This window comes from Mesoplodon bidens, assembly GCF_964165515.1.
Source record: "Mesoplodon bidens genome assembly, chromosome: 3".
Classification (NCBI taxonomy): Eukaryota; Metazoa; Chordata; class Mammalia; order Artiodactyla; family Ziphiidae; genus Mesoplodon; species Mesoplodon bidens.
This window is the reverse complement of record NC_138178.1, coordinates 27,296,597-27,318,799: the sequence shown is the minus strand read 5'-3', so window position 1 is coordinate 27,318,799 and position 22,203 is coordinate 27,296,597. Positions and strand designations below refer to the sequence as shown.

The window sequence follows — 22,203 nt, the reverse complement described above, 5'->3', positions numbered from 1 at the left end:
AAAGTAAAATATTGTCCTATTTTACAAACTCAAAACAAATGATACTCATTCATGGTTTGCAGCTAAACACACTTTTTCCATAAACCTTCTCATTAAACACAAACCTCCTCCACTCCCCGAGCCGCCACTCTCATCAAGGCCGCAGGTAAGTAAGCGCAGCTGCGGAGCCTGAGGCCTCCCTGCCCACAACTACACACAGGGAAATGGAGTTAACGCCTAATTAGACCCGTAACTGCCGCCTACTTTTATTCTCGCATTAAAATCCACACCAACGACAATCTTCACCTCAAAAACCCCGACAACCTGCACGCAGGGCCACCGCTCTGGGAGGCCCGGAGTGAGCGGGGTCAGGCCAGGTCCTCGACGGCTGTACCCCAGTCTTTCCTGGCTGCAGCACCCCAACCCTGGTAACTGGACAGGAACTCCGTTACTCTGGGGGGAGGCCACTGGAGGGGCTGCTCTGCCATCCCGATGGGCTCTCGGAGCGGGAAGTCCCGGGCGAGGGGCCCCGGGGTGCACAAGCCACCAGACGAGGGGGCCGGGGATGCGGGACGCCACAGCAGAGGGGCCCCGGGGTGCCGGAGCCCCCAGGCAGTGACCCCGGGAGCCCCAGAACAAGGTGCTGAGGTGCGGCACCCCGGACCAGAGAGAGACCCCGAGGCCTAGAGCGCCCGCCCGCCCGCCGGGCTCCCGGCGCCCTCGCCGCCCACCTTCCCTCCCCGCTTCACTTTCCCCTCCCCTTCCTCGCTCCCCACAAACTTCCCCCTTTCCTCCTCCCCGTCCCCCGCCGCCTCTTACCGGCCACTCAGCCTCCGCAGAGCCATCCTGGACCTCCACCCGTTGCGCCACATGGCTTCTGACTAGCGCACCGCCGGCCGTGACCCCACTTAACCCCACGCACGGCGCGGGGCGGGACGAGCCGGCCGCCACCCTATTGGCCAGCGCGCAGGGCGACGGCTCCTCCAATAGGCTGGCGAGGAAGGGGGCGGGCCCCGCTGCGGCGGGGCGGGACTCGAGGGCGGGGAGGGCGAGGCGACGGAGGGGCGGGGCTGAGAGCCACGGGCAGGCGTAGGGAGGGGCGGGGCCTGCGCAGGGGAGGGGCGGGCGTGTGCAGGGGAGGGGCGGACTTACGCTGAGCCAGGTGAATTGAGTGGTCCTCTGGCCACAGGTGGGCGCTGGTCTCCGGAATGGAGGTTGTGCGTACAGGCGTCCATTAGCAGGTCTCCGGCAGTGAAGTGAGAAGGGCGTCCAGCTTCAGGCTCCTGTCGGGTGCCCTAGCCCCGGGCTGTGTAGCTTCGTGGATAAGGTTCGAGGACTGCATCACCTGCTTTCCACGGCCACGACTCCATGATGTCATGCTCTTACTTACGAACGGTCCCAACCAGAATATCCCCAGCAAACCGCAGGGCAGCTCCCCACCGGCATTTCGTGCCTGGGGGGACTACACACGTGGCCTACTCGAACCTCAGGGATTGGCTCCAGGAGGGCAGAGCATGAGTGGGTGGGCCGGCAGGCGGCTCTGGGCTGTCAAGGGCATTTGGGATTAAACACACCTGGGCATGGTATGGGAGGGACTTAGAAGAATGCAGGACCCGAGTCTGATCTCAGTTTCTCAGAGCTTTTGTTTCCTCCATTCTCTCGACTCCCGCATCCCACCCACCCCCTCCCCCATCCCACGACTTCAAAGGGACTCATATCTCCCTGCCCCTTCCTTCCTCCAGGCTCTAAAGGAAGAACGCTAAGTAGACAGGTGCAATTGATTTGCACACGAAACGCTTTGACAGCAACGTAAAGGGTAATAAGGCAAGGAAAAGTCACCAAAGCCTACAAAAACCTCTCCACAATGCAGAGGATTCTGCAGTTAACCAGTTATTCAGTGGAGAATCCAGCTGAACCAGGACAAACAGGGTAATGATGAGAAGGTACGGACACAAACATACTCTGTGCAAATACCTTTCCTCCGATTAGAATTTGGGTAATAAATGTTAGACCCACAACATCTCTGTGATCTTGGGGGAGACAGTTGGGTGTTATTAACCCTGCTGTGATTGTGCAGGAAACTGAGGCACTGGAAGATTCTAGAATTTTGATCTCTGAAGAATAAATGCTACAGAAATCCAGTAATTGCCACTTAGTAGAACGTTTCCACAGGATAAACCTCACTGATGGCTGACCCACACATACACACTAAGAATTGATACATAATTATTTTGAGCAGCACCAACATAATATTAACATTCATATGTAATCTCAATTTACATTAACACAAATCTTTGCAAGGTAGAAAAGAAACATCAAAAATTGTCTATGCAATATCCTGTTACCAAAAAAAAATCCTATGTTATAATGAAACGTTGTGCTAGTAAGATTAGCAAGTGAGCATTCTCAGAATAGACTGTGCCTGGGACATAGAAAGGCAATCAAGTGAATATCGGAGTGTCATGAGTAGAATTGTATCTCCCCAAAAAGATATGTTGAAGTCCTAACCCCCAGAACCTCAAAATGTGGCCTCATTCAGAAATAGGGTTTGTACTGAAGTAAACAAGTTAAAATGATAATCCAGTATGACTGGTGTCCTTTTAAAAGGGGATAGTTAGGCACCTTGACACACACAGGAAAAGACCACGTGAAGATGAAGGCAAAGATGCTTCTACAAGCCAAGGTACCCAAGGATTACCAGCAACACCAGAAGCTGGGGGAGAGCTATGAACAGATTCTCCCTCACAGCCTCAAACTGAACCAATCTGCCAACACCTTGATCTCCAAATTCTGGACTCCAGAATGATGAGACAGTAAGTTTCTGCTGTGCTAAGCCACCCAGTTTGTGGTACTTTGTCACAAAGCCCTAGCAAACTAAGAACCAAGATGTCAAAGTTCTTTTACCTCCAGAAGAAAAATATGAAGTAGTTTAACTGAATATGTTGTTTTCCAGGATTGCGTGTCATCGATAAAGTGCATGCTTTTGCAAATCCCTTATTTCTGAATCCTTCATAAACAGCAATCAAGTGATGACTGCTGGAAATGCAAAGTAAGTGTCTGCAAAGTTGGCATGAAGGAAAGGTATAAAATGTCAACAGACTCAGTGCTGATAACATGAAATAAGGGGAAACAGCCTCAGACTAAAACCCAAACTGCAATCCTAGCACTCTTTATTTTTTTTCACTCAATAAATGTTTATTCTGTGTCACCTGTTTGCAACCACTGAACATTTCTACCAATAAGTTTGCATAAAGCATTTCATCTTTCTGTTGAGCTTCTAAAAACGGGATGGTCTGTAAAGAGAAAGAGGTCCCAATTTTCCCCCAGTTGACTTTCAACCTTAAGGTCCTATAGTTTTGTCATCTTAGGTCTTAATTTTGACGTTGGTCACACACTGACTTCAGCCTTCTGTTTTATTTTGTCTGTTTAAAATGACCCATTCAGAAATTCACATAATTTGGCAGATTTTGATTTCATTTCTACTTCTAGGTACATTCCCTGATGTTCACCTCTGATGCACATCACCTCTTCCCCTGAAACTAGTTTAACTTTGGGTGTTTTAAGTAGTTGTTTTAGAAAACCTAAGATGTTGTTGAGATTCCTCTTGGCTAAAATCCTTAATAATAATACTTAATAAAAAAACTTTACAAATTTACATATAACTATGAGACAAAAAGGCCAGGATTAATGGTTAAGAAAAGGTACATTAAAATAACAATGAGGTATTATCTATCAAATGTAACAGTTTGATAAAACTCAAGGCTAGTGAGGTTTGTGAAGTTACAGGGATCAGGTATTTTTATGCTCTGGGAGCTATACTATATATATTTACCTTTTGGAAAGCACTTTGGCATCATTTATACATATTTTAAATGCATGTACTCATCCACCAGAAATTTCACTTCATGAAAATTACCCTACAGCTATATTCTCACATGGGCACAATAATGTATAAATAAAGATGTTCCCTGCAGCACTGTCTGACTACAACAAATATTGAACAACATACAAGTCTACCAAGAGGAGTTTTCATAAAGTTTTTTTATTTATTATTTTTTTGGCGGTACGCGGGCCTCTCCCTGTTGTGGCCTCTCCCGTTGCGGAACACAGGCTCCGGACGCGCAAGCTCAACAGCCATGGCTCACAGGCCCAGCCGCTCTGCGGCATGTGGGATCTTCCTGGACCGGGGCACGAACCCGTGTCCCCTGCATCGGCAGGCGGACTCTCAACCACTGTGCCACCAGGGAAGCCCCAAGAGGAGTTTTCTTAAATAAAATGTAACACATTTATATAAATACTACACAGATAGTAGAAATAGTGATATGCATTATCTTTCATATATCTATATCTACATCTATATCTATCTATCTATCTAGCACAAATCAGTAAAAAAAAAAAAAAAAAAATCCGGATGCATGCTGAAGCTCTCACTTGAGTGGGGAAAATATACTTGCATTTGAGTGGAATGAGTCAAAGGAGATCTTAATTGTGAACCTAATATAACACTTTAACAAAAGGCATTTAACAAAGACCTAAATAAAGGGCAAGAGGTTCTGTTTCCATGGACAGGAAGCTCAGTATGATAAGGATGTCATTCCCCTCCAAAAATGCAATGCAATTCTGATAAAAATCCCAACAGATTATGAGCACAAGGTGATCCTAAGATAGAGATGAAGGAGAAAAGGCTAAAGAACAGGCAAAGCAATTTTGAAGCACAGTGTGGGAAACTTATTTTAGCAGGAATTTTAAAAAGTCTTATTAAGGACTTTTAGACTTATTAAGTCTACAAAGCTATAGCAAATAAGATAATGTGTATTAACACAGAGGGAGAGAGAGGCAAAGAGGCTGAAGGAATCTAGAAAAAGCCAGGAACAGACACCTAGAATAGGTCACTGGAGAACAGATTCAATAAATCTTGTAAATTACATGGGGAAAAAGTGGAATTGCTACTTCAAATCACTTTGTACATACCTCAAGGCCACAGTGATATTATACTTCTAAGGACTTAAAAGTTTTACTTTTCTCACTTATGATTTTAATACATGTAGTTTGAATTTTGTTTCTGCTCCCTGTAATAGAAAAATCCTGAAGATTAAAATGCCCACAGAATGAGTCATTAGGTTGGCCCCCTGACTCATGGTGCAATTTTAAGTTGGAGTCGAAGCAGAGAAAGGACCTTCCCTCCCACCCCATCATCCTCAGCATGCATGCACTGATGCCTGAAATAACGCAGTGGGAGAAAATTATGTTCCAAATTCAGCAAAATGCTTAAAATGCAATACCCATTTTCTCAAAATCACACTGAGAGTGAATAACTTTTCTTGACCACGTGTAAGGAACATGACTGACAGGGGATACAGAAAGAATGTCAAAGGATATGGGAAAAGGGTTCATCGCCAGGTGGAAATGAGAAAATGAAGAGGGAAAAAATTATAACCTAGAAACTGCCAAAAACAACATTTATTCTCTTCAAATGTTTCTTCTCTAAGGGTAGCCATTACTCAAATTTTAATTGTTTTATATGTTTCAGATGTTTTAACAGCAACTCAAAAGCTACTGTTTCTTTGTGAACGATTTGGTAACTTGCGAAACTAAACCGCGGTTTACTCAGTTGGTTACCACACAGAACCATCCAGTTCAAGGCTCCATGTCTAACCTTTTATCTGCTCCATGGTCATGAATTACTTGCTTTACGTGATAAATCATTTTACAATACTTGTAACACTTTATAATAATTTTGTAATCGGTTTCCAAGGTAGGAGTGCAATGTGTTCATAATCACTCTTGTTGACTAAAATTTTTTGAGCTCCTAGGACAGGCTACGTACTTTTCTGCTGCTAAACTTTGGGTAAATTTTTAGAAATTACCTCTTCAGGCAGAGATTAAAGACATGGCCCCTACTTTTATGGGACCTTTGGTCTAGCTAGGCTAAAATCAAGGTGTCAGCAGGGGTGTGTTTCCTCTGGAGGCTTTGGGGAGAATCCTTTTTCTTGTCTGTTCCAGCTTCTAGAGGATGCCCACATTCCTTGACTCATGGCACCTTCTTTTCAACTTCAAAGGCGGCAATGGCTGGTCCAAGTCTTTCTTCTGATGCCATTTCTCTGGATCTGATGCTTCTGCCTCGCTTTTCCCTATCTAAACACCCTTGTAATTACACTGGGCCCACCCAGACAATCCAAAATAATCTCTTTTTTTTTTTTTTTTTGCGGTACGCGGGCCTCTCACTGTTGTGGCCTCTCCCGCTGCGGAGCACAGGCTCCGGACGCGCAGGCTCAGCGGCCATGGCTCCCGGGCCCAGGCGCTCCACGGCATGTGGGATCTTCCCGGACCGGGGCACGAACCCGGGTCCCCTGCATTGGCAGGCGGACTCTCAACCACTGCGCCACCAGGGAAGCCCTAATCTCCTTATTTTAAGGTCATCTGATTGGCAACCTTAATTCCCCCTTGCCACAAATCACAACAGACTCACAGGTTCCAGGGATTGGGAAGTGGCATGTTTTGGGGCCATTATGCTACCTACTACAATGTTAAAATAAATCACCTCCTATATTATGAAATGCCAGAAGTCTTTAAAAACAAAATATTTAGTTGTAAAAATTAATGCCTTACTAATCTGTTGTTGATATATGAGAACAAAATTGTCGGGTTTCTATTCCTAAAAAGAGACAGTCTGTTGATATCCATTCACTCTTTTTTGTTTTTCCCCGGAGCTTCTTTCTTGACCTTATTTACTGGTCAAAATCATTATTTCATGAAACAAATGTGAAGTTTATTCCAAAATTGTTGTTTGTTTCAGCAAAACATTCTACAATATTCTAGCTTACTTGTATGAAGGGGGAATTTTAACACACCAGAAATAGAAAAAAATATATTGTAATTGAATTTTCACACATCACTTTTTGGAGCTTTGATACAAGTATCTGTCAGAGAAAGAACAGATGAGTACTATTGCAGGTTGGAGGACGGAAAAGAATACGCATGATAGCATTTATACAGCATTTTAATGTACTATTGTTTGTGGCAGTGAAATAAATATTCATTAGTGAGATGGCTTTTTACTGGAAACAAGCCAGAGGCAACAGCATACTTATACAATAAAAAGCTCAATGGGGGAAAAGCTGTTTTTAATTAATTCTCAATTGGTCCTGTTTTAAACTCAGAGACCATATCATCATTCAAGTAGATTGATTTCAACAGATCTCTTAACGTACTGATCATTACAATTGCTTTTGTATCAATAATATTGATAATGTTATCTATATTATCAATTTGGGAACTGATAATTATCAAATATTAAATAATATCAAATTGGGGGAATACTGATAATATTCCCAAAGTGGGAAGAGCAGAACCGGTCTTATTTCTAATGTGAGGGTCTTTAGGGCACCTGAATTTGAAAATACAAAGTTGGGAAGGACTACATTCCAATATGAAATCCACATCCAAGGAGAGAGAGAACTAAGGCTCAGCGACTGGAGCAGAAGGAAGTTGGTCAGAGGCAAAGCACAGGCTGCTGAGGGATTTCGGCATGTCCTTCTCCACTGTGCTGCTTCCCCGCAAGTGTATGGTGTGCAGGGGAGGGGGGAATCTGGTCCTAAGAGATAAGCTGGAAGCAGATTCTGTCCGCTGTGACTCATGGGCCCACTTCTACCCTTGTGTTCTTGTCTAATGTATTTCTAGGGAAACTAAAAGTTGGACTACCCATTTGTGATCATTTAGTAGTGCTTTGAAAGTGGACAATGACCCAAGTCACCACAGATTAAACAGACAGGAGTTTATATTCTAACTGATTTTAGCTTCTGCTGGACCCATCTTTTGTCTATGGTTATGAGATGCTGTTAGAAGCTGAATTGTGTCCCCCCCCCACCCATGCATATTGTAATGCCCTGACCCCCCTGGGACCTCGGTATGTAACTGTGCTTAGAGATGGGGTCTTTAATGAGGTGATTAACATAAAATTGTTTAGGGTGGGTGGGACCTAATCCAAGTTGACTGGTATCCTTAAAAGATGAAGACACAGACACACACAGAGGGACGACCATGTGAGGACACAGGGAGAAAGCGTCTACAGGCCAAGAAGAGAGGCCTCCAGAGAAACCAGCCCTGCTGACACCTTGATCTCGAACTTCCAGCCTCCAGGACTGAGACACAATGAATGACTGTTGTTTAAGACCCCAGGGTGTTGTATTTGTCCCCCTGCGACCCTAGAAAACCAGCGTAGATGGCTACTGCTCAAGAGGGGAAAGACAGATTGATCTCAGGGACCCAGAATACTGTGTCCAGAAATAGACCCAGAATATATGAAATTTCATATACGATAAAAGCAGCATTTTAAATCATTGAGGAAAAGATTGTTTAAGAAATGAAGTTGAGGGCTTCCCTGGTGGCGCAGTGGTTGAGAATCTGCCTGCCAATGCAGGGGACACGGGTTCGAGCCCTGGTCTGGGAAGATCCCACATGCCGCAGAGCAACTAGGCCCATGAGCCACAACTACTGAGCCTGCGCGTCTGGAGCTTGTGCTCCGCAACGAGAGAGGCCGCAAGAGTGAGAGGCCCGCGCACCGCGATGAAGAGTGGTCCCCGCTTGCCACAACTAGGGGAAGCCCTCGCACAGAAACGAAGACCCAACACAGCAAAAATAAATAAATTAATTAATAAACTCCTACCCCCAACATCTTCTTAAAAAAAAAAAAAAAAAAAGAAATGAAGTTGAGATAAATCAGTTCAATACTGACCCATTCCTTACACCAAAAGAGATTCCAGATAGGTCAATGCGTTTAATATAAAATGGGCTCATAAAAACATAAAAGATGAGTAAATGTAAAACATAATTTAGGAATTATTTATAAGTATGGTATAAAAATCCAGAATCCATAAAGAAAAAAACTAGTATATTTGTCAGTAAAAATTCGCAAATATTTGTGCGACAAAAGTATCATTACAAACAAAAGAGCAACAAACCATAAAAAAAATTTGCAAATCTCATGACAGAAAAAGGCCTCAGTATACAAATAATTCTTACAAATCTCTTAGAAAAATGCCAATCAAAAAATTGGGAGAGTTGGTTCAAAAACAGAATTACAAATGACCAACAAAAAAGAAAGACCCTCAGACTCAGAACTAAGAAAATTAAAATGTGAAACCATTTTTAGCCAATCCAGTTGGCAAAGATTTAAGGTTTGAAAACGGTCGCTGTCTCGAGTTAACTCCTCCCACATAATTTGGTGGGGATATCAATTGCTAAGAATATTTTAGAGCAGTACTTGGCATGTTACTCAAATGGTAAAATAATACACATTCCTGAGAGTGGCGGTTTTACCTCTCACAGCTTACTACGTGCATATATTCACGAAAGATTGTGGAAAAATATACGTGCAGGGAAGCTGTAAATGCAGATACGCCTAAATGTCCTCCAACAGGTTATTTTATGTTCCTCTAATGGAACCTCCATCAAGATCCTGCTGGGGGGGAGTGGGGGGCGTGTCATCTCCCTGACATGGGACAGACACTCTCCTACAGATTCTTGGGAGACAGGAAAACCCATTCAATATCCTCCTACGATAACAATGGGGCAGGGCTTCCTGTGCCCACAGGACAAGATGGCCAATCCACTGTGTTATGTAAACATCGCAACTTGTGAAAAGTATCTTTACTTTTTTAAATTAACTTTTAATTGTGACAAAATATACATAACCTAAAATTGACCATTTTAACCACTTTTAAGTGTACATTATGTGGCATTAAGTACACACACACTGTGTGTAACCATCACCACCATCCATCTCCAGGACTTTTTCATATTCCCCCAATTGAAACTCTGTCCCCATTAAATAGCGACTCCCAATTCTTCCTCCCCCAGCCACTGGTACCCACCATCTACTTCTGTCTCTATGATCTTGATGACTCTGAGTACCTCATATGAATGAAATCATACAATACTCATCCCTCTGCATCTGGCTTATTGTAATCAGCATTATGTCCTCAGGGTTCATCCACGTTGTAGAATGTCACGATTTCCTTCCTTTTTTTTTTTTTTTTTTTGCGGTATGCGGGCCTCTCACTGATGTGGCCTCTCCTGTTACGGAGCACAGGCTCCGGACGTGCAGGCTCAGCGACCATGGCTCACGGGCCCAGCCGCCCCGCGGCATATGGGATCTTCCCGGATCGGGGCACGAACCCGTGTCCCCTGCATCGGCAGGCGGACTCTCAACCACTGCGCCACCAGGGAAGCCCTCCTTCCTTTTTAAGGCTAATAATTGTCAGTATTTACATTATTTTGTTTATCCACTACTCTGTCCATGGATACTTGGGTTGCTTCCACCTTTGGTTATTGTGAATAACACTGCTGTGAACATGGGTATGCAAATATCTGTTTGAGTCTCTGCTCTCAACTCTTTGGGGTACATGCCCAGAAGTAGAATTGCTGGACTGTATGGTAATTCTATTTTTAATTTTCTGAGAAACCACCAGTATGATCCTTTTTAAAAATAAAAATGTTTAAAATAAAAATATAGGAACAGACACAGACCTCAAAGCAATCAAAAACGTCTGGAAGCATACAAATCCATGAATAATGGTTATCTAAAAGTAGACGTGAAATGTGGGGATCAGAGAACATTTTCCTTTCAATTTACACTTTTCTGAACTGGGTTTTTTTTTTTCAGAACTGTATATTACTTTAGTAATAACAATGAATAAGAATGTGTACAATTGCCATCGATATGCTTTCCAACAGATTAATAGAAAACATTAAACAGAAAAGCCTCAGGCTTCTACCCAGCTCCTTTCCTGGCTGAATTTAAGGTATGCTGCTCACAGCTTCTGATTTTCTGCATTAATTTTCCCGGGAAAGAATGATATTCATTCATTTGTCTGGGGGCTCCTTGAAGGCAGGGGTGGTGCATAATTTATATTCATGTCACCCGTGCCTAATGCCATTTCTAGAACGTGGACAGCACTTAAGTGTTTTCTGTTGTTAGTGGCTGTTTTGGCCAATCCCTGAGAACATCACCTGGGCTGTGAGTAATTCCTACCTCTACAGCCTCTGCTTTGCAGAGGAGATCATTTCTCCTCTGTCGCTCACTTTCTCTCTCCTGTTTCCCTTCAGACAGAAAAGAGGCATCTTTGTGCCTCAATTCTATCATGTGGCCTTTACTCCCATAAGAGTTCTTCATCTGACTTCAACCTGCATAAAATATAATTTCCATCCAATTGCTGAGGATTATCCTTTAAGTTGAGAGGAAGTTGTTGTATTGAATAGTTTCGTAGTTAGAAACGTCTGGATTTAGATCTCTGTCCTACCACTTAGAGCCATTTGGCCTTCAGCACATGACCTAAATTCTTTAAATTTCAATTTTCTGTAATAGATAATATCACCTACCTCATAGAAAATATACAATACTTACCATAGTGTCTTTTTCATAGTAGGAACGGAATAAATGGTACTGTAAAAGGTTTAAAGTTGACATTACCAATTACTACCATTATAATGATAATCATCATTCTAATCATCTAACTTACTCTAAACAGATTTCTTAAAGGGTCTACTCCTTAGTAAAGAAATGTCACTTTAAAATACATAAAAACAGAACACAAGAGTTTATAATCTGTTGTTTCTTCACAAATGATAAACAGATTTCTTAGCTTGAAAATATTTAAATTGGAAATTGATATTTTAGAGATTGTTTCAATTAACTCAGAAGAATAGATTACCTTGGACTTGTCAGGATGTATGATTAGCCCTTTAACTCACATCATGTAAAACTACTCTCCTTTGTGAAATGAAACGGGGGCTGATCATAATAGAATTCATCTCATGGGATTTAGCTAAAATTTAAGGAGATAATGTATCTGAAGCACTCATCAAAGTGTCCCACAAATAGTTCTCATAATAATTTTATTTATCACTCTGATAAAAAGAGTAAAGCTGTTCACCGTTCATTGTTTCCACCCTTTCTTCCAGCACTTCTGTTTCTCAGGACATTATCCACTTAATAAGTACCTTTACCAAAGCTTCTGAATTATTCTCTCACACTACAGTTACGCTGTTAATTGTGTGATACTACAGAAGGGCATACTTAGAAAACTATCCAGAATCAGTACATTTTTTTCCCACTAGGAATAAATATGTAATTTTCCCTACTAATTCCATCACATGAACCATCATGCTCATTGTTGTGTTTATTATTCATTTGTATCAGATAATCTAACCATTGAATTAAAGTATCTCATTTAGATTTTTCTCTTTTTCAACATAAATTATATATAAATGATTTAAACAGATTCTGGCATTTAGAAGACATTTTGAATATTCAAATTCTTAGAATATTATAAGGGGAACATTAAACCTAATATTCAGAGAAAACAATATATGTTAAGGGTGAACCAGGTGAGCCTGCTGTCTTGGTTGTCATTATAAATGATTCGGATCAACTACTTGGTGATCTGATTAGTTGCCTTACAATCTTCTAAGTGAATTCCAACAGAGTTCATGCATTGCTTTGCAAAGACTTAGCCTCCAAATCAATATGCAGTGGTTATAGATAAATTTACTTAATTGGAAAACCAGGTTAGGATTCAATGGCTTGTTCATGATCAATCATTATGTGAAATAAAACTGGGCTTCAAAATTTTAATTTATTCTTATTCAGCAGGCCTGGTGTCTAACGATATGAAATATAATCGTGTAACCTTCATGAAATTGACATGACAGAGTTAAACCGTGAACCTCCCCCATGCTCTGCCAAGTTCAAATCACTGCAAAGAGGTGTCCTGTTCTGGGCTACTCACTATGCTCCATGAGCAGCTGCTTCTGGTCTGAAATAAGGTAAATTCAAAACCTGAGAGTTTAGAAGTTAACGTTCTGAAATTAAGAGATTAGAAAATGAAGAAATTAAGTGTAGAAATTGAGTTTCTGAAGTTTAGAAGCTTTTATAACATTCTAACTCAGAAACGTTTCTTTAAATCTAATATTAAAAATTCAAGATTCCTCTTCCGTATTTATTTTGCCCTTTTAAAATAATTCCTTTTTTAATTTTAGAAAAGTATCAGCCCATCAGGATTGGACACTTGAAAAAAACAAAACTTGTCCTTCATCACAGGTAGTTTGGGAAGTATTGATTTGGAGGAGTGATTTCAGTGAAGCCAGAGACACATCTTCCAGGGTCCTTCAGCCACCTGGAAATGACTCTCATCCACAGAAAAGATAAAATAATTTCCTCGCCAACAGAGCTGTCTTCCCAAAGCCTTCAATTTGGTTTTCAGCGACAGTGTGAACAGAGGCAGCCACTAGGTGGTGACTTTTCCTTAAATTTCACCGTTTCTGCGGCAAGGATCTTGCTTTTGCATAAATACTCTTTTGCCCGGTTTATTTATTTTCACTGAAATTGCTTTCATGGCAGTTATTCACACTTAGAACCACTTCAGCCTGCTTGGCTGGCACTGTTCAAAGGACAAGCCATGGTCGCTGTAAATAAATGAAAAGTAACAGGGAGTTAAGAACCACAAGGAATTCCTATTGTGCTTTTACAATAAACAAATTATTGTTTATTTGAAGCAGTGCCTCATGATGGAGAAGTGAGTCTTGCGCTATTGGCTTCCAGGGCATCCGTGAACTCCCCCCGACGCCCTCCAGTCCTGCTCTGCACGAACTCATCCATCTCCTCACGGAGGCCTGCCAGAGCATTCTATGCCTTCAGCTACAGAAACTGGCTAAGGAATAGGCCAAAGATTCAAGCAATTAACTCATTTCTTAGAACGTTTTTGGACTCTACGGAAGGATATTTTCACTCTTCACTTGGGGGAAGAGAACAGAGTCTGAGTCCCTACTTGAAGAAGCAGCGGCAAAGCGGGACAGGGCAGCCTTTGTGCTCCGAAGCGCTCTCTGTTCTTGGGTTTTGGGCAGTTTCCCGATTTTAAGCCATCTCCTTTTACTGGCAGCCCAAACTCCTGGAGAAACAAAGTCAAAATTCAGTTGTCGATTTTCTGACCTGACTGCTTTCTAGCTGTGGTGTTGGAAATACACCTCACCCCATCTTCACTCTTGTGTTTCTGAGGTTCCCTGGTGTGTGCTGGGGTCAGAGCCTGGCGCCTTCTTGTTGCGACGACAGTTTCTCATTGGACTTCGTAGCTGCAGCTCCGTCTGCCGGCTCTCAAGAAACAGCACGCCCATTTCTCCGACCCAAGGGTGTGAGGACTCAGGATGGTTCAGGCAGGGCTTCTTCTCGTCACCCTGGTGGCTTAACATTCCATGAAAAGGGGGATGTCGAGAGGTGAGGGTACAGAGGCTGAAATACATCCTCTACACGGGGGCGCTTGTCTTCTGGGTCTCGCGTCTTTATCTCATAACCCCTTGATTGTCAGCTGAGTGACACCCGAAAGCCACCCTCTGCACTCACACTTCCTGGTACCAGCCCAGGTCTTCAAAATAACATGACAGGTCCATCAGTATCCTACTCTGAGTGCACCCTGCATCTGGGCCTATGCTTGCTGTTCCCTCACACAGCACAGTCTTTCCCCAAACACCCATGGCTCTCCCTTCACCCGTACAGGGCTCTCCCAGCCGTAGGGACTTCCTTTAATTTAACAAACCCTAAGCCTGACCCCTCTCTTTCTGCTACCCATATGCTTCAGTACTTCTCTATGTACATGTTTGTAAAGATACAGTCATACTTAGTATTTCTACGCTCTTATATATTCTGCTATGTCATGATCTTTAATGGCCGTGCAGCATTCCATTCTACAATCGGACTACTTATCCCTTCACACTCTGCTGCCTCTCCCGCATCACCATGGTCAGAACTTCCGAATATCAGTTTGTCTGTTAGAATACCCTCATCCAGAGATTCACAATATAACTTTGAATATTAAAAAATAGCCTTGGGCTTCCCTGGTGGCGCAGTGGTTGAGAGTCCGCCTGCCGATGCAGGGGACACGGGTTCGTGCCCCGGTCTGGGAGGATCCCACGTGCCGTGGAGCAGCTGGGCCCGTGAGCCATGGCCGTTGAGCCTGCGCGTCTGGAGCCTGTGCACCGCAACGGGGAGAGGCCACAACAGTGAGAGGCCCACGTACCGCAAAAGAAAAAAAAAATAGCCTTAAATGACCCTAGGAAGCTCCCACTGGCTTTTCTAACATAAGACATTTTTCCTACTAGTAAAGAACTCTTCAAATCGCAATTATTTTGAGGAGAAAATATGCTAACAGGGAGTCACGAAGGCATTGAACTTTGGCAACAAGTTGAACCACACCTGCAGACAGAAGGATGCCCATGCACCCCCACCTGCAGACAGAATGGTGCCCGTGCACCCTCACCTGCAGATCAAAGTGATGCCCGCACACCCTCACCTGCAGACAGAAGCGGTGCCCACACATCCTCCACCATAGGCAGCTCCTCCGTCCGGGGCAGGAGGCTGACAACAGCACCCGTACTCTCTTCGGTCAGAGAACATCATTCATTTCTCGGTTCATTTCTCCATTTGTCATGGGTAATTCATTTCAGGCACTTACATTAATTTGAGATTGGATTTTGTGTTGAATATCTTGGTGAATTGTGAACTGTTTTACAAAATCATACTTGGGAAACCTCTCCCGGGAGACTGGAGATTATAACGAGAATTGAATATTAGGTGAGTAAAATTAAATAGAGTTAACATTTTGGTATTTAAGGGTTCCCAATTAATGAAAATACTGTGGCGATTTCCATCTCCAGGTTTTCATCCTTATTACAGCAGAAAATGGAGTCTGACAACACTTCAATTTATGTTAGCCCATGACTATTGTCTCATTTTTCCTCAATTATGTTTATTTTTAAAAATACAAATCAATCCCCTTAGCCCAAGACAGCCCCTTCTACTTCAATCCACATGGATGCACACTTACTTGTACCCCCATTTCTAAACTGAATTTTATTCCACATGCAGTTTAGAATGTGGATGCTCACAGATTTTAATTTTCCAAAGAATCAAGTAGGCTTTTTAAAAAATAACAGCTATATTCCCTTGTGCTGCACAAGACATCCTTGTTTACCAATTTTTAAAAAAATTATTTATTTATTTATTTTTGACTGTGTTGGGTCTTCGTTGCTGTGAGCGGGCTTTCTCTAGTTGCAGTGAGCGGGGGCTACTCTTCGTTGCAGTGCGCCGGCTTCTCACTGCGGTGGCTTCTCTTGTTGCGGAGCACGGGCTCTAGGCACACAGGCTTCAGAAGTTGTGGCAGGTGGGCTCAGTATTTGTGGCTCGCGGGCTCTAGAGCGCAGGCTCAGTAGTTGTGGCACACGGGCTTAGTTGCTCCGCGGAATCCCAAGAAGTCAACTAAGTCCCAAGAATCAACTAGGCTTCTAACTCTAATAAATTAGAGTTTATTAATTTGTTTGTCTCAAGTAACCACATAGGGACTTCCCTGGTGGCGCAGTGGTTAAGAGTCCACCTGTCAGTGCAGGGGACACGGGTTCGAGCCCCGGTCCAGGAAGATCCCACATGCCGCAGAGCAACTAAGCCCACGCGCCACAGCTACTGAGCCCACGCGCCTAGAGCCCGTGCTCCGCAACAAGAGAAGCCACCACAAAATAGAAGGCCGTGCACCACAACGAAGAGTAGCTCCCACTTGCCACAACTAGAGAAAGCCCGCATGCAGCAACGAAGACCCAATGCAGCCAAAAATAATAAATAAATTTATAAAGTAACCACATATTTCCTGTACAAAATGTAGGGACATGTGTTTGGCACTTGGTCATATGAACTTGACCGTCATTTTGTGAACTTCTGCTACATTAAGATCTTATCAAACATGCCGTGTAGGTCCATGCATATCGTCAGGTTTCCGTAAATATTTATTGATTGCTTTATGCTTGCCTATCAAAGCAATCACATAGAGGAGGATCAATATTGCATCCTTCCTATATATTTCATGCCTTCCTGAAAGAAATGTTGGTTGACTCAGGGAAAGCTAGTGACTGGAGAGAAAACGGCTTGAGAGAACAGGTGGAGGAAATAGGAAGCTCTCGTAAATTCCCTTAAAGAGAGATTTTACTGCCATTTTGTGGAGACGTTTGTTAAAGTAGTCCAAGACTGAGCTAGGATATTCAGACGGGGGTGGCAGGGGGTGGTCTGACAGAGGGCTCAAGAGGGTGGTCTTCTGGGATGCCTGTCCCCTGCCTGGGCTAGAGCCCAGTTCTGCCACCAAGAGAGTTTGGCCCCGGGGAGTCACGTACCCCGTGACTCAGTTTCCTCTTCTGCAAAATGGGGTGGGAATCGCAGTCCCTAACTCAAGGGTTGTTGTGAAGATCAGTCAGTAAATTTATGCAAAGTGCCCGGCACAGAATAAGTGAGATGTAAATGTTTGCTCCTATGACTATCATCCCTACCCCCACAGCTGGCACAGAAACCGCCGTGTCCCCGTGTCCTGGGTGAATCCCCGATGGTGAGTGAGGATCCGTGAGTGGTTCCCAAGTGCGTTTCCTGTCTGTCACTTCCTGTGACTCGCCCTGCACGCACCCTGCCTGGACGCCCCGTCGCAAGGGTCCCTCTGCTGCTTCTGGAGGTCCTCCCTTTGACATAATAATTCTAGTGGAACTGAGAACAGCTTCTGCTCACCTGACCCCTGACACTGGTCATGAATCCAGAAACCGGCCAACCTACCAAAAATCAGTTCACGGTTGACCCATTTCTAGAACGTCCAGTTTGCCACAACTCAATTTGCTCCATTTACTGATGCACTGTTTCTCTGAAGCCAGTTTATCCCAACCAGGCCCAAAGTGGAATACTCTATTCGGGGGTACAGAGGCCGCCTGGCGTTGACATTTCATCTTTTAAGGCCACATTCGCAAGACACACAGACAAGGCCCCAGGCTGGGCCTGCGAGGTGGCCCGCAGGCCGTACCCATCTTGGTGATCTGCTCGCCCCAGTGCTGTGCCCTGAGGGCTCCCCCAGTTTGGGGAAGAAGGCAGCGTGGTCTCGTGGGTCTAACACCTGCCTGAGGTGCAGTCCTGGCTTGCCCACCACGCCCCTCTCCCCCCTAAGAGATGCGCCTTGAGTTTCTTCAGAATCTGGGCGCTTTTCAGTTGGTCATCTTTCCAAAGAGGGTGTGGTTCCCACTCTTGTTTCAGTCACGTTTCCTCCGGTCAGTGAACTATGAGCATGTCATTCCAACCTCAGCGTGGTCTCTGTAACCTTCTTTGACTTTCTGGCAGTTTCCCAAGACCCACCCCAGCAAACACCGGGGACACTTTCGTCCAGGGACAACAGCAGGCACCGTATCTGTGGTGATGGGGGACGTCCTGCCCGCTGGGGCCCATGGGACTCGTTTTCATCCACGGAGGAGAGGGTACTGCAGGTCGGTCCCAACCCAGACACCCAGGGCCAGGTGTCCTTGGTTGTTTTACACTAGAAGGTCCCACCCTCTGAGGGGCACGTGGAAGGGAAGAAGAAAGCCGAGAATAAAGGGTTAATCCTCACACTGTCTTCCAAGGCTCTGTTTGGAGTCTCCCACCTTGAAGGCTGCCTTTGTGGGTTCATTTCACCTGGTTTTACCAAGAAAGAAAAGTGCTGGGAGAAGGGAGACCCAGAGTTCGAGGGCTCAGTGGTTCCTGTGAATCTTCCACATCCTGGGGGCGCCCGGCCCTCACCCCCGGAGAGAGCTCAGCAGCCCTGACCTGCAGCCCCACCTCCATCAGCCTGGCAGCCGAGGGACACTGGGTGGCAGCAGAGGCCCAGCTGACGTGCCGACCAGGGCGAATGCAGAGAAACGCCTGGAAGCTCTCTGGTGGGATCTCTGCTGCTCTTTGGCCAGCTTGTGTGGGTTCCTCCTACAGGCCCAGCGGTCAGCACAGGCCCTTCAGGAAGCGGCTGGAGCAACCGTGGCTCAACACGTCCTCTGGGATCTTCTCGAAAGCACAGTAACGTAGGGACATGCCCCTGTTTGGGTATTTCTGTGACTAACAAGGCTTATCAGGGACAAAGGTCTGTGCTTGGTGTCACTGGAGAGAAGAAGCAAGGAGAAGGGCCTCGGGAAAGAGCTCACTGTCCTGTCCCTGTGACGGGGCCGGTTGCTCTTGCGGGGCTGGGGGGGCTCCGTGTTCAACCGAGCAAACAGACTCTAAAGCGGGTGCAGGTCACGAGACCCCACAAAACTGTCTCCTCAGGTGACACTTAGGAATACAGTTTCCCTTGTGCATCTGTGCAAATACATACTTAAGAAGGTGAAAACCCAGTCAATTGGATAGATGTGGGTCACTGACATAACTCAAACCTTATTTTCTTTTTAAACACTGCATTTCCTTGTTTATTCTCTGGCATTTGAGCACAGTCTAAAGTTCAGTCAACTCTATTATCTGGGAATGGAATAACCAGGTTTTCAGAACCAGGCTCAGGGCTAAACTCTTTTCCAGGAAGCACTTGTTCTATCATGGAAGCCACTGTTTACGAGGTTGACTTGGTGTCTCACTCAGCTCGGGCTGCTACAACAAAACACCCCTGACTGGGGGCTGGAAAAACAGGCACTTAGTTCTCTCAGTTCTGGAGGCAGGAAGTCAGAGATCAGGGGGCCAGTGTGTCCAGGTCTTGGTGAGGACCCACTTCCTGGCCTGCAGACAGCCAGCTTCTCACTGTGTCTTCACATGATGGAGACGGAGCTCTGGAGTCTCCTATAAAGTCTAAGCACACCACGGGGGCTCCATCCTCATGACCTCATCACCTCCCAAAGGCCCCACCTCCCGACACCATCACACTGGGGGTTGGGGCATCAATATATGGATTTTCTGGGAGATGCATTCAGTCCATGGCACTGGTGAACCCTGTGCCTGTGTTATGGGCTGATTTACACCCCCTCAAATTCATATGCTGAAGCCCTAAACCCATGTAACTGCATTCAGACATGGAGCTTTTAAAGGAAGTGATTAAGGTAAAATGAGGTCAAGTGGGTGAGCCCTGATCCAGTCTGACTGGTGTCCTTACAAGAAGAGGAGATTAGGGCACAGACACACACAGAGGGCTGCCACGTGAGGACACAGGGAGAAGACCACGTCTACATGCCCAGGAGAGAGGCCTCAGAGGAACCAGCCCTGCTGACACCTTGATCTTGGACATCCAGCCTCCAGGAATGAGAGAGATAAATGTCAGCCTCCTACAAGCTTCCATACGTGGTACCTGTTAACGACCACCCGAGCTCATGACACAGGTCACTCCCCACCGCCCCCAACCCGGCAGGAGGAGATCGCTCAGCCTGTGCAGAAGCAGCAGAAAGGCTGTGAGGGGCAGGGGGTTGGGGGCACAGAGCCAAAGCCCCCAGCCCTTCTGCTTCCCCTCCACCCCTGCAGAGCCCCAGATACGCTCCCGCCTGCTGGAAAGTTGGCTGCATTTAGTTTTAGCAGAAACCAGAGCAACTTTCCCAGAGGCAGGCATGTAACACCCAACAGAACACATGGTCACCTGTGTGACCTTGAGGGCAAAGTGAGGCAGCGACAGGAACCACACCTGGTGATCCCAGCACGGCTGTGGCTCCCAGAAGTGGGAGCACCTGGCTGTGGCTTGGGCTGTACAGCCTAGCATGGACCCAGCACTGGGGAGGCTGGGGCAGGGGATGGGGGCAATCCCTGATGTCCCTGAGCATGGAAGCTAACTGGAACGAAAAGACCCAGACTCCTGCGGAGCCATCCCACGTGGAATCCTCACTTTCCCATCGTCCACAGGAACCTGAAGGGCTAGGGGAGAGCGAGCTGGGAAAGGCTGACTTCAGAGGGAGGGCAGGGGGATCCACAGACAGATCCGGTCCCCCTTGGCAGCGGTCTGCTGGGCAGGTAACACAGAGACTCACAACCACGTGAAGCATGGTTGAATTGCTCTGCTGTGAAAATCAGGTCAGCAGTGACAGCTCAGAGTGAGTTGAATGGTTGGTGACTTCAGGTCAGAGCTGGTGCCAGGGGTAGTGGTACGGGGGGGCTGGAGAGGTGGGAAACGGGAGGACATGGTCTGAGGGAGATGTAGCATCACAACCTGTTCAGCTAAACAAGGAAGGACACCAGACACAGTGGGGAGGAGGATGCTGAGTGGAGAGAGGGTAGCTGTCAGACTGCAGCCCGACCTAGTGCACAGTTTACAGTAAAGGGCGGGAAAGTAACTGCCTCAGAGGTGCCCCTACCTCTAAATAATGCACACGTGGTAGAGGTACTTTTGAAACACAACGAATCACTTAGTTTTCATTCATACATTCGTTTATTCATTCACTCAATAAACACGTTTGGGGCATAGAAATTAGTGTGCCAGGCCATGCACGAAGCTCTGAAAATACAGACATAAGTAGGTTAGTTCCGGGGTGTGGTGGTTTGTATTCCAGCAGGAGAGGGAAGGTGGGAGGTATGTGTTCCATGCTTTGGGAGCTGAGAAGGCTGGGATTAACCTGGAGAAAGTATCCGCGCTCAGACTCCTGCAAACAGCACCAATGAGGGACTTCCCTGGCGGTCCAGTGGTTAGGACTCCACGCTTCCACTGCAGGGGGCACGGGTTCAATCCCTGGGGGAACTAAGATCCCACATGCTGCTCGGTGCAGCCAAAACAAACAAAAAAAAGCACCAATGATAATGACCTTCCTATTTGTGCTGGTTCCTATAACTCGGTGACAGCAACAGCTGGCTGCTGCTTCACAGACAGCCTGGTCCATACCATCCCACACAAAGGATCCTAGGTCGCCTATTCAGAGAGTTTCAGAGCAATCACTGTCCAGTGCTCACCTCTGTCAGGTATCCTGGATGTACTCCTTCCTGTTGTTCTTATCCAGCTATTACACGACAAGCTTTCAAGCCAACACGTGAATAAGATATCTGATATGTAAGCCCAGGGAGAACCTGCACAATAATTTTGGAAATATTTGCCATGACATCTGAAATGCACTCATGCTTTGGTCTTCAAAGGATCCCAGGCAAACAGCCTGAGTGACTCTTGACACTTGCAGGTAATTTCTCGTCACCTGATGGAAGATGGGAGGATGCAGGGCCCTGGTGACACATCTTCATGGCTTCGCTTCAGCCAAGCTCTCCTGTATCCCAAACACTCTCTTTACCTGCTTCTCAGAAAAGTTTTCTTTTTTCCCTTGAATTCCTGTCACCTGGGTAGACTCCATTTCCTGAAATGGCCACTAAGAAGTTTGTGAAATGAAAAGAAATCTCCCAGATTTCTTCCTCTTTGAAAAATGTTCATTGTTCTGTGTTCCAAGTTCGGCACAATAGTGAGACTGTTT

The 22,203-nt window shown here is 45.5% G+C and overlaps 1 protein-coding gene across 2 annotated transcripts in view; it reads right to left on the bottom strand.

Moving 5' to 3' along the window:
• PITRM1 (pitrilysin metallopeptidase 1) overlaps nt 1–994 on the bottom strand; it is a 40,331-nt gene extending 39,337 nt beyond the window's left edge. Inside the window, exon 1 of one of the 2 annotated variants that reach the window (XM_081227016.1) lies at nt 799–994. In XM_081227016.1, the coding sequence (XP_081083142.1) occupies nt 799–851 (53 nt within the window). In that variant the 5' untranslated portion in view covers nt 852–994. Of the gene's footprint in view, nt 1–285; nt 682–798 lie in introns of those variants that run through there. The other variant, XM_081227017.1, reaches the window with a different exon arrangement.
• Between the last annotated feature and the right edge of the window lie 21,209 nt (nt 995–22,203).